Source organism: Blennius ocellaris, assembly GCF_963422515.1.
Source record: "Blennius ocellaris genome assembly, chromosome: 12".
In the NCBI taxonomy this organism is placed as follows: domain Eukaryota; kingdom Metazoa; phylum Chordata; class Actinopteri; order Blenniiformes; family Blenniidae; genus Blennius; species Blennius ocellaris.
The window spans coordinates 21,867,750-21,879,586 of record NC_137661.1 but is presented as its reverse complement, the minus strand read 5'-3'; the positions used below and the strand labels follow the sequence as shown (position 1 = coordinate 21,879,586).

At 42.7% G+C, this 11,837-nt stretch overlaps 1 protein-coding gene across 1 annotated transcript in view; it reads right to left on the bottom strand.

Annotated features, from left to right (window-relative positions):
• Window positions 1-7,417: 7,417 nt before the first annotated feature.
• Window positions 7,418-11,837, bottom strand: part of lrp8 (low density lipoprotein receptor-related protein 8, apolipoprotein e receptor) — a gene marked incomplete at both ends in the record, with an annotated part of 178,160 nt that continues 173,740 nt past the window's right edge. The window contains 2 exons of the mRNA XM_080506196.1: window positions 7,418-7,719; window positions 10,623-10,688. Coding sequence (XP_080362322.1) covers window positions 7,418-7,719; window positions 10,623-10,688 — 368 coding nt within the window. The remainder of the gene's footprint in view (window positions 7,720-10,622; window positions 10,689-11,837) is intronic.

The following is an 11,837-nucleotide window of genomic DNA, read 5'->3' as shown; positions in this document are numbered from 1 at the left end:
CCCCCACCCCACCCTCTCCCCTTTAGTTTCCTCCCCTACTAAGAACATTATCTCTTTACACAGTGCAGAAGGCTTCTTGAAAAGTTTTGTGCAACAAACAGCGTAAAAAATGCCTGTCGTATGGCTGAGGAATGGACACAACCTCCAAATGTTTTTTTTTTTTTTTTTTGAAATTTCCTTGCAGGAGATGGCACAACAGCAACATTTTGAGGAAATGCAGGTGGACATCTTTCAGCAAAACAAACAAACAAACAAACAAACCAAAATATCCTGGAGCTAGATAGTTCTCATATTTGCAGTAACTATTTCCAGCTTCAAATCCGGTTAAAATGTCCAAAGTCCATGACGACAATCCTTTTTTTTAATCAAAATGTTGCCCCTGTACATCATCGTCCCAACCGTTAAAAAAGATTTACACAAACGTATTTCACAAACCTCCCGGACACGGTCTTCTTTCCCTCAACCTTATTTTTACACTGACTGGTAGAAAAATGTAGGCGACTGAACACTGCCCTTCAAGTAATCAAACATCAAGTAGATCAAATATGAAACCGGGAATGATTCGGTGAGGGAAGAGAGAAAAAGAGAGCAACATCTACACCTTACGTCCAAAAAACCCCACGTGATAAAAAAAAAACAAAAAAACAGGAACCAGTTGATCGAGGAAAGTCACAAGGTCAACGAGAGCTAAATGTCAGCCGAGTCACTGAGGGTTTCTTCTGTGGTCCGAAAATGATGCTGGAAGTGGGCGGTTTTGGAGGCTGCGTCTCCTGGCTGAGCGCGATCGTTCGCAGGTTTGCTGGTTCACATTTGGGAAGGGTGTCTTTTTGTGTCTTTTTCCTTGTTATTCTGGGGTTCCAGGTCACTTTCCTCCAGTGTTTTTTTTGCCACAGTTCCTCCAGTGAGTGTGAGTCTGTCTACCCAAAGACTGAGAGCCCTTACCAAAGGAGAGATGTTGATGGCTGAGATGAAAATGAGAGGGCAAGAGGATGAAGGTGCACACAAACTTTACCTTCCAAGATAAGATTGAGAAGTGAAAAACAACAACCAGGAAGAGACTTTTGATAGAACAAATGAAGGAGGTGAAGAAGGTTGGGAGTGGTACTAAGAGAGCATTACAAGAGATAGTTTGGAGCAAGAGTTTGGTTAAAGCAGCACGGATCAGATTTTCTACAAGTGCAGAGAAGAAAGAACATCTAAAAAAGAAGCACAAATCAGGAGGAACATTAACTATAGCGTAGAGTTAGTAGATAATGGATGTTTCGAGCTGTATGACTATTAAAATGAAGATGTTAAATATTCACTGTAAAAGGCCTTGACAATGTTTTTTGCACACTACAAAATTAATTTATCTCCTCTAAATTTGGAACAATTTTTAGTCCTATTAGTTCAAGCACAGGCACTCCTTAAAAGAATATTGAAACAAGCACATCCCCAGATTTTGTTTAAAGTTTCTATGGATCTATTTTTCATTTATCTTTCAGTCTCTGCCAAATGGGTCATTAGTATTTTCACATTCTCCCCTTTTCTCTTCCTGTAAAACAGCATCAGATGACTCAGGGTTATCTTTAGTCTGCATCCAATAGCAATACATATCCAGAAATCCCAAAATACACGTTGTCAAAGAGAACATCTTTTCTCTTTGTGGCACATAGTTCACCAAAGCAGCCCATATTGAGCGTATGCTGAGAAAACCAAGCTTACCTGAACTCAGAAAGACTTTGTTATATAACACAGTATATATAGCTGATTAAATCAGCATGTGTAGATGAACACAAAACAAAATATGACATTTTCAGCATGAGGCAGAGGGCTTGACTTGGCTGCAGCTTGGTGGGTTTTGACTCTTCATACAAGGATGCCCTGGCGTCTAAACGATTGCTGTAAATATGGAAGGACAGTGCAGCATATTTACAGAAACCATATGGTTATAGCATGCCTTCCAATATGAAGAGATCATCAGCCTCATACAGCAAACGGCAAAAATAACGTGCACCACTTCTCGTGAACTCCAGAGTGGAGGGCTGCTCTCCAAGTGACCATCAAGTGGACCACCCAGTCTGTCTTCGCGCTGTAGCTATAATAACTCTCCTACAATGCCACGCTCAGGCACCTCAATAAACAAGCAATTTATTTTCCTAACCGCAAACCCTCGGCATAGAACTCCATTAGACCTGAAGCGAAAAGTGGACATGAGGAAAAAAGTGTGGAGAGTGCGCGGTTCAATTCTGTCACGGGGTCTACGATTTATTTAATCTTAAACTCACAAAGATGTCTGACCCGGGGGGGGGGGGGGGGGGGGACTTTCTTGAAGCTCGACATCATTACTTCATCTTTCCTTGAGAGGAGAGGGTCAGGGCTTTGTTTTAGTGAATAAATTCAAGAACCTTGACAAGACAAAACTTGCTTTTTTTAGGTAGTTGAAGTTTCTATCTGAACTGTCTATTATTTCTATTTCTATATTTGTCAGCTCCTTAGCTCCTAAACCAGCCTAACATCCTGGGGAGCTGAGTCATAGTCCTCACCAGCATGTAAAGCATTTTATGTGCTTCATCCATGCAAGGTCAAAATGAAGTGAGACGGCTTCTCCCCCACTTCTGCTCAGTCTTACTTCGTTAGATAGACGCTGCAGAGTTCGACGTGCCGGAGAAGCCCACAATTTACCTGTCTATCACGCCACTTGTCACACGCAAATCGCCCACCGCGCATCATAAACTGAGAGGAGAGGATGCTTTCCTTGTGAGGGAGGCGAGAGGAGTGAGCGTCAGAACATAGCGAAGCGATGTTGGCAGATATGTGGTGAAGTAAACGACCCTCCATCCATCTTCCAAACACAAACTGGACTCGTGTAAATCTTGGCAGTCACATCGCTGCCTACCTCTGTCTTTTGTTTTTAAAACCGCTCTCCCCCTTTGTGGTTATTCAGCCATCCACGCTATGCAAAGCATTCCAGGAGACAATGGGCTCCAAGAATAATGACCACCATTAATCAACTTTTCTGTATGAATGCATAAGCCCATGAATACATGAGCCTGTCTTGGAAGACTTTAAAGTTTGCATTTTATATTTCTTTATTTGCATGTTATGTATTCACATTGTATTGAGGGGGAACAAAAGAAACAAAAACTGAAGATGTGCCCAACAAACACACTTATTAATCTGGCCTATCTGAAACACAACATTGTTCGGCTTCGCTAACCCAAGATTGGAAGACAAATTGTGTTGGTGAAGTGTAGACAAACAAAAACTGCTTCAGTCTGATTATGACGCAGACTAAATAATAAGAGCCGAATGAGGGAGCTGCTAATTTGCAGTAACTACTTGTAACAGCTTGTTATGCTATTCTGTCATAACGACCGCTCATAATTCACTTATTACAACGCAGCATGAGCAATTACTGCAAGCATTCAGTGGGCATAAAGTCCATCTGATTCAGTGGGCTGGAAACGTGTCTGAGGCAAGCCAATGGAAGATCAGCTCTTTGATGCTGGGATACATTTTCTCTCCATCCAGCTTTCAAATGAAATCAATTCCCGGCTCAGTTGGCTTGAGTGTATTACTCATGTGCTTGCTCACAACCACTGGAAACAGTTGGTGACAGCAAAAAATAGTTGTGCCCTGAATTGTGCACCTTTTCTCGACATCATTTTATCCTTGCAGCTACATTGTAAAAAAAAAAAAAAAAAAAAAGGAGTAAGGGGGCAGAAGTCATCATACCAAGAAAACACCAAAAACCAGCCATGTGAAGACGAAGAGACAGTGGGATCGATGGTTGTGGGTTGCTGCAGTTCAATATCTGTGCTGGGCAGCAGCTCAAAGATCATGTATCTAAGTTATGTCAAATCAACGGAAAAGTGATCGACGTGGGGCTATGAAGGCTGAAAATACGACAAGTACAGATAAAGCTCCCACTTGACAGTTGTCTCTCGCCGTCAATATTTGTGTCGGAGCTCAGTGAATCAGTCAGGGAGCGCAGAAAACACCCCGTTTCCTTGCTTCCTCTCTTACTGTTTTTAGGTGCACATGTACACTGATAGTACAAGTGTGTGTTTGTACACCATGGGATGAATGAAATTTCTGTTTTTGCTGTGCAATCTATGTAACTGAAAAGCCAGCCAATAAATGACAAAAATTGAGCCTAATTTAAAAAAACCAAAAGATGATTAATCTGTGACTTCACTGCCTGAAGTCACGGATCTTAAATTTGTTCTTATATCACAAAACAGGAAGATTTCTTATAGCGTATCATCCTGTTTATAAATGAGATGTCACCTCCGTAACCTTGCTCCCTGCAGACAATAACACAAACACAGTCAGATACACACACACGCCAGTCCTAACACCCATCGACAGTAAGCAAACAATCCCAAGTTCATTATCGACTGTATGCATACTTTTGATACCATGAGAGGGGATTACCCATAAGCCTTTGCCTATTCTGCCCTGCTGCTTTTTGCCTTGAAGCTCTACCCTCTGGTGGCACAAATCCTTCCATTCCTCAGGAAAAATTTTATTCAAAAAAGAGCTGTCTCCCTCACTCTCTCGCCCCCAAAATCACCTCCAAGTGTGCCAACAACGCCAACATTTTTCTCTCTGCCTTCCCCCTGGCTATATTTAGCTTTACAGTATGTCGAGGGGCATATCTGAGAGCCTGGGTGTAAAAACAGATGACATTCCCCTCCTTCAAAGAAATATGTCTTGTCAACTCCAGACATAAGGGAAACTTTGAGGAAACCCAGCATCCTTGCCAGTTATAGCTGCTACTGTCCGATATATCCTGAAAGACGTGATCAGATCTACGTCTTGTACTGTGCAGTGAGAGATACTCATTACATATTTACAGCAGCAACGACACATAAATAAATAGAGTCAAAATCACATTGTAACATTGGGCATGCTTGCTTTTGTCCACGTTTATGGTGGCCCGAAAAATTCCTTACAATGTGCACTGAGAAACAGCTGAATGAAGTTAGTGCGAACAAGCAGCATATTTTACACACCACTACTGCTAACAAGAGGCAGAGAGAAGAGAGGAGTGGAGCAGAAGCTACTGAGCTAACTCTAAGAGTAGTAGGAGTAGTACTAGTAGTAGTGGTAGTTGTCGTAGTCGCTAGTAATGGTAGTATTGGTAGTATCCAGTGGAGGAAGTAGGAGAATGAGGAGAGATTTACAAAGATGCACATGTCATCCCTGCTCCTTTAAAGGGGGAGGCAAAATGAGGACTCCTTCTCTTTCTCCTCTGCGTTGCTCTTGGCCTCATTGTAGTGGGGGTGTAGAGGCTGTGGTGAGAGAGAGGAAGGGCCAGGATTGGTAGTGGAGGAGAGGGGGTGCAAGGCTGCATCCCACCCTACCCCCTCAGGGATAGCCATCATCCTCCAGACTGAGTGCCACGCGCTGCAAACAGCAGATAAAAAGACTGTTACCACAGCAGGCCGGTGAAGGATAGAGGAGCGAGAGACAGAACAGAAAGCAGGGGAAAGAGAGGGGACAGAGAGCCGATAGAGCGGAGCAACACTCCGGACAGACGGGCGGAAGAGGGAGACAATCCGAGAAGGAGCTCTAGAGAAAATCAGTTATCCCCATTTTCTCATACTCTCCTTCCCCTACTCGCACGTCTCCCTGACCTCTCCCTTTGTCGCTTTCAAACTCCCCCCTCCTTCTCTGACTGCGCCCCGGCGAGGAGTGCAGGTTGCTTTGCCTACGGCTGCAAATGTCTGGCCCACATAATGCCAGCCTGATTCCTTTGGCCGCCGACAAGCAAGAGAGCTCAAAGGAGAGGACGGGGGAAAGGAGTAAGTAAAGAAAACGAGGTAAAAAGAAATGTTTTGAGACATTTGCAAAAAATGCAGATATAACGGGAAGATGAAGTCGTAGAGTCGCTTCTTTCGAGCCCTTTCTCTAAGGGCAGTTGTTACTTCAACCTTGAATCTTAATATGACTCAGCCGAGCACCTGTTTTTTGTGTGTGTGCATGTGTGTGTGCGCTTCTCGGCTGTCATCGTGCCAGTGGTACCCAGAATCCTTTGCCTCTTTTCTCTCTGGAGCAACACAAAGAAATCTGTGTTACCATGCCAACCGATCAAAGCGCAAGACCCCCCCCCCCTCCCCCCAATAATCCTTTTGTGGCTGCTTCTCCTTCCTTCGCTCTCCCACACCCAAAACAACAAATTTATTTAATAAACATCAGACGTGTCTGAAGTGCTTAAATCATCTCCTTAGATGTCGTCGCATTATATCACAAATCACAGTTGGTGTTTTGGCAGGAGTTTAGCAAAACCGAAGCAACATCACCGGGAAATCAACAAGGAAGTGCAGATTCATGATTTCTGTGCTCAGGACTGAAATTAGGGTTAGGGTCTTTCATCCAGATTTGTGCTCTCCTTTTTTATCTGTGGAGTATTACTCATAAGATAATAGAGGATAAATTGCATTGTTGCAATGCTCTCGTGTAAATGTGTACCTAAACGCAGCGTTCACACTTGTGGTGCAGGTTCCTGATCCAGACCAAAGTTAGAAAAAGTTTACACTTCTGGTTCTGTTCGCTTTCTACTCATGGTCACATTTCTTTAACAACAGACCGATCGATAAAAACAAGTTTGACAGCTGCTGAGATTTTATTGTGTAACGTGACGTTCCCAATGATTCTGTGTGCTGCTAAAATGTCAAAACAACGGATGTTCAGTTATGTATATGAATATGAAGAGTTTGGTCTGTTCATTGAATTTAAATATATTAAACTGTCATCAAATCTGAATCCAACTGCATCAGTTTGTTTAGAATTGGTGTTTCTTGACAAATGATTTCAGTTTGCTAATTTAGTGGCAACAGTACAAATGTGACAAGTGTGAACGCGCCTTTACAATCTCGCAGCCTGTCCAAAGTAGTCTTGATTTGTGCTCTTTTTCAGTTGCCAAAGTTGCTGAAAACCTGATCCTCCACCTTGTTTAAAGAGAAGAACACCTCTTTTCCCGACACAACATCTGATGGACCTTCTGGTTGAACATATTCCTATCTGACAGGGATGTCGCACATATCATCTGGTGATGAAGATGAAAAAACAATTAACTTTTGCATGTAATGTCCTTGTGGGGAGTTCTAAGGGTCGAGCACTTCACCAACCAGAAACACAAACACAACACAGAGATACATGGGATGGCAGGCTGGCGACTGGAACGTGGCGTTGATAAACTGCATTAATATGCATTTCGAAAGTGAATGAAATGTGACAATGGTGCAATCGTGAAGGGCTTTTACGTGCGTGTGATTGGTGCTTTCACATGAAAGACGTGTGCGAGGGAGCCTGCTCTTTTCTCCCCGACAGGCGGACGTGTGAAACAAACGGGCTTTTCCTGAACCCTTGGCGCCTCCCCTCGCCTCCTGAAAACCTCCACACTCCTTCCTTGACCCAGCAGCTGCTCTCATTTGCCGCTGGAGAGCATAGGTGCCCCTGAGTACCAGTGAGAGTTGCTGTCTGTGATGCCGCCCCCAAGTGGGAGCGCTATGAACTGCTGACTGTGGCTGCCACTCACTGCTGGATAGACGTGGCCGACGGAGTCGCTGTGACGCCCGATGTGGATTTCGTCGTCGTCATCCTCCGTGGTCTTGCGATAGACCGGGTTGTCGAAGTTCATGCTCTTGGTGTTCTTGCGCCGCCAGTTGCGCCAAACCAGGTAGCCGCCAGTGCAGAGCAAGCCGATGACCACTGTGGCAAGGATAGGGACTGCATGTGTTTAACACACACACAACAACACACGGCGGGAGCGTTAACACAGCCCAGGGGACACGGAGCGGCGCTTTAAGCACACACGCACACGCACACGCACACCTTGCATAGTGTCTTTTATCAAATGAAGGCTCATTATTTCTGCCTTTGATTTTCAATATCACTCACTTTTCTTTTTTTTTTTTTTTTAACCAATTACAGTTTTGTCAAAGGGAAACTCATTACCAGAACCATGGAATGTATCAAAGCAACATTTCATGGATGTTCAGCTACATTGTTAAATAAATATTCAGACAAGCACTGATTTTATGGTGGGACATGAAGCAGTCAATTACAATTTTTCTTGATGATGCAAAACACATGAAGCATTTTTCAAAGCATTATAAAATTTGATTCAAACAAAACCCAACTTTTGAGAGTAATGATTGCAATTACGGAGAGCAATATCACTAAATTAATCATGTTCTTTAAGAAATAGTTCTTGTTTTTGTAGTTCAATAAGGATTTTAAGCACAAAGCATTATGCTTTGGGATGCACCTTGTTCAGAGCTGTTCATATCAAAAAGTTCGAAGATGTAAAAAAAGACCCATTCAGCTTGCAATTTCATCAAATGACTTACTCTTTTGACTTACTTTAACGTAAACATATGCTCCAAACATTATCACGGATGTCAATTTGTAAATTTGGCTTAAAAATGGGGACTTTTCAAAATAAATAAACAAAAACAGTGAGCCTTCAAACTCTGCACAATCACTCATTTCATTGCACTCCGACTCAGTTTCACACAATGATCAAAAACACACATGAATGCACAATTTGCAAAAAATCAAATACTGCAATCACCATCAGACGACAAAACATTTCCAAGACACACCCCAAATCCATGCAAATACAAAGATGAAATATGAGGGGTTTTGAAAATAAACCTTGTAGTGTTCAGGCCCCAAAGCCAGTGATTAGCCTCTTGTTTTAGAATAAAGGCCCAGCACGGCTGCTGAACTGTCATCAGCATATTATTTCAGAGCTGCTCTGTTTGGGCAAAGATTTATAATTTTTGCATTTGCCCGGGCTGACAAAATTAAACATTATCTGCAGACGGCCTGACTCCTGTGTTTTTGGATGGGGTTATGAGAGGAGAATGGAGCGGAGACGAGGAGGAGAGCAGGAGTGGGGCGGGATGGGGGGCGGGGGGGGGGGGGGGGGGGGGGGTGAAAGGTTTGAGATAAGCGTTCTCTCTCTCTCTCCCTCATTAGCATATCAGCGTTACTGCCTAACTGCCCTGCAGGACCCTGCACGTGTATACTGCATGGAGGAGAGAGTGCATAGGGAGAAGCCAGCAGTGTGTCAAGGAGGAAACATAAAATAAGTGTGGGTGTGGTGACAAGTGTGCGCCTGCATTTATAGCCATGCTTTCATCCCCTGCGGAAGCTCAATCTAATTGCGCTTTTGTTGGATAGGCACTTGAGAGCCCTGTTTGGCTGGGCAGGAAACCCCAGATCTTCCTTTGTTCTTCTCTAAATACTCGCTGGTTAAAAAAAGTATCAGCTTTTGTCTCATTTGGAAAATTTCACTCCAATTAGAGAACAGCATAACAGCCTGACTCTGGCTAAATACTGATAATCATTGTTGGGCTGTTTCCCCTGGCAGAGCCGTGGGTGGGCGGGGAGCATTATTGGATGGGAGCAAAGAATTAGGGTGCTGAAATCCGGCCCCTTGTGGACCTCCAATAATAATTAATATTCCTAAGCTGCCAAAAAAACTGCAAAATGAGGGGATTTGTGGCTGCAATGAATGGCAGAAGGGCAGAATGAAGGATGACTCTGAAGGGGTTAACAGTCTTGGTGGGGGGTGGGGGGCTGTTTTAATGAGCCGATATCTCAAATGGTGAAAATGAAAGTAGAAGAGAAAAGCTTTACAATTTTTTAGTGCTTTTGTAATTTATCAAACTATTCAATAATAGGGATAAAAGAGATCTCAATTAGTGCAATGTGTTCCCACCGTGAGGTCATTTGCACGTTCAGCTTATTTCTCAAGTTTGGTTGAGCATAAACGTATTAACTGTTTCCATAAAATTAGATTTTCATTTTAATCGCAGCTAATAGAATATATTAACTTTGCTAAGCTACTCCAACTGTGAGGACATGCATTCTCTTTGCATGTCTGTTTCTGATAATATGATGGCTTCAAAGCACTAACAGACAATAACGTTAGATTCCAGGCCATAAATGTGTTCCTCCAGGCTCAAATAATTTTAAGTTGATCTCATTAATCCCTTGTTTCAGCTTTTCTCTTGTTGTAAAACCTGATTCCAGTGACCGTGTAACCCACTCCTCGTCCATTTGGTCAGAGAATTAGGTCAGAACATGAGATTGATTGCAGTGCAAGCAACACTACGCAGTTATAGAGGGGAACATGGACTTAATGTTATAACAGCTGGTCAAGTGTGATGACAAAACATCAATTGAATTTCCTATTTTCTCAAATCTCATTAATAATCACATAATGTGGGCACTGCAAAGGTCCGGCTTCTCGCTGACTGACGAGCGTACTTCCACTTAATGGCTTTTTCTAGCCGAAGGCTCCGCACGTTTTCTCAACAGCTAAAATATGGTTTTATGCCCAAACCACCCTGCTGAGGCTAATAATGGATGTATACACTGGAACCCCCCCCCCCCCCACACACACACAATTTGTTATAATTATAATGAGTACATTTTAGATTTAATCAGCTGGGTGGTGTACAAACATTTGAAAACAAAGGCGCACGCACACACACATCAACATACAAAACAATGTCACACGCAGCGTGCAAGGCGAGCGGTGACAGAGGAGCAAGGAGGGAGAAGCAGGCCGTCAGCAAAGCAAAGATACAACAGGCGAACAAGTCAAGAGTACTCACCAATAGGAATGACTATCCCCAGAACAGCTACTGTGATGTTGTTACCTATGAGGTAGTGATCACTCGCTGCAGAGATGAAAAGAAAGGAAAAGACAGAAAGAGGAAAATCAAACTAAGCAAAAAAAAAAAAAAAAAAATGTAACACCAGCCTTTCCAAAAACACCTCGCTAGAGAGAAAAGAAAGCAAACCTGCAGCATCATACTGAAAAAGCTCATTTGCATAATATAAGGGCAGAGAATCCATCTGGTATCCGCCTATTTTTTTTAAATGTATTTTTTTATTTATTACCAGTATGTGTAAATGAAATGAATAATGCGAGGATGTCATAAAAATGCAATGGGATGCATTATAATACATGACTAGAAATGCAACTCCAGAGGGTAATGCATCAAAATACATCTCGAAAGCAAATTTAGTCTCAATAGGAAAAAAAAAAAAAGAGCTTTGAAACGTGTCCAGATGACCTTGAACATCTCGTTCATTATCTCTTTGCATGTTTTCACATTGTTTCACGATGTAATAAATGAGATTCTCTGCGTGATTTGTGTGCCCACTCCCTTTCAACTCTTACCCCGTCAGGTTAGTGCAGTGCCTCGACATTAATCCTGCTCCCAAACCTCCTATTAGCAGCCAGCTAGCCATTAGCCAAAGTGTGATCAGATGGCTATAATGAAGTCTAGTAAGGAAGATTAACAGAGGAGGTTGTAGCACCGTCCCTGCATACCAAGTGGCTGATTTTAAAAAGAGAATATGCTGTCTATAAGCATGGCAGAGAGACCCAGCTGGCATGTGACAGATGAGACCTACAATTAGGACAAGCATTACTTCTCATAAAAGCATTGGTAAATGGCACATAGATGCACAGTCTCACACACAAACATTGAGACAAAGAGGCTCAAGAGGTGACGTAACATCAAACCCAGATTCAAACCCTGCAAGTTCTGAGTCAGCACAAGCGAATTCAGCTTTATTTTAAGTATGACTGACGTCCAAAGGATTCTAAGACTCTAAAAGGCGGATTAATAGGGTATTATTAAATGAGCTGTTATGAAAGGAGCAATCCTGTAACGTGAAAGCAGTGAAAGTGAGAAGGGAAAAATGCAGAAGTCTCGATTTCCTTCGGACTGTTAAGGATTTAAATTTGCCTCTACAAAAAGCCTAATTATACGTCCATGGCCTGCATACAGCGTGCGTATTATTAAGTTAATTAAAAT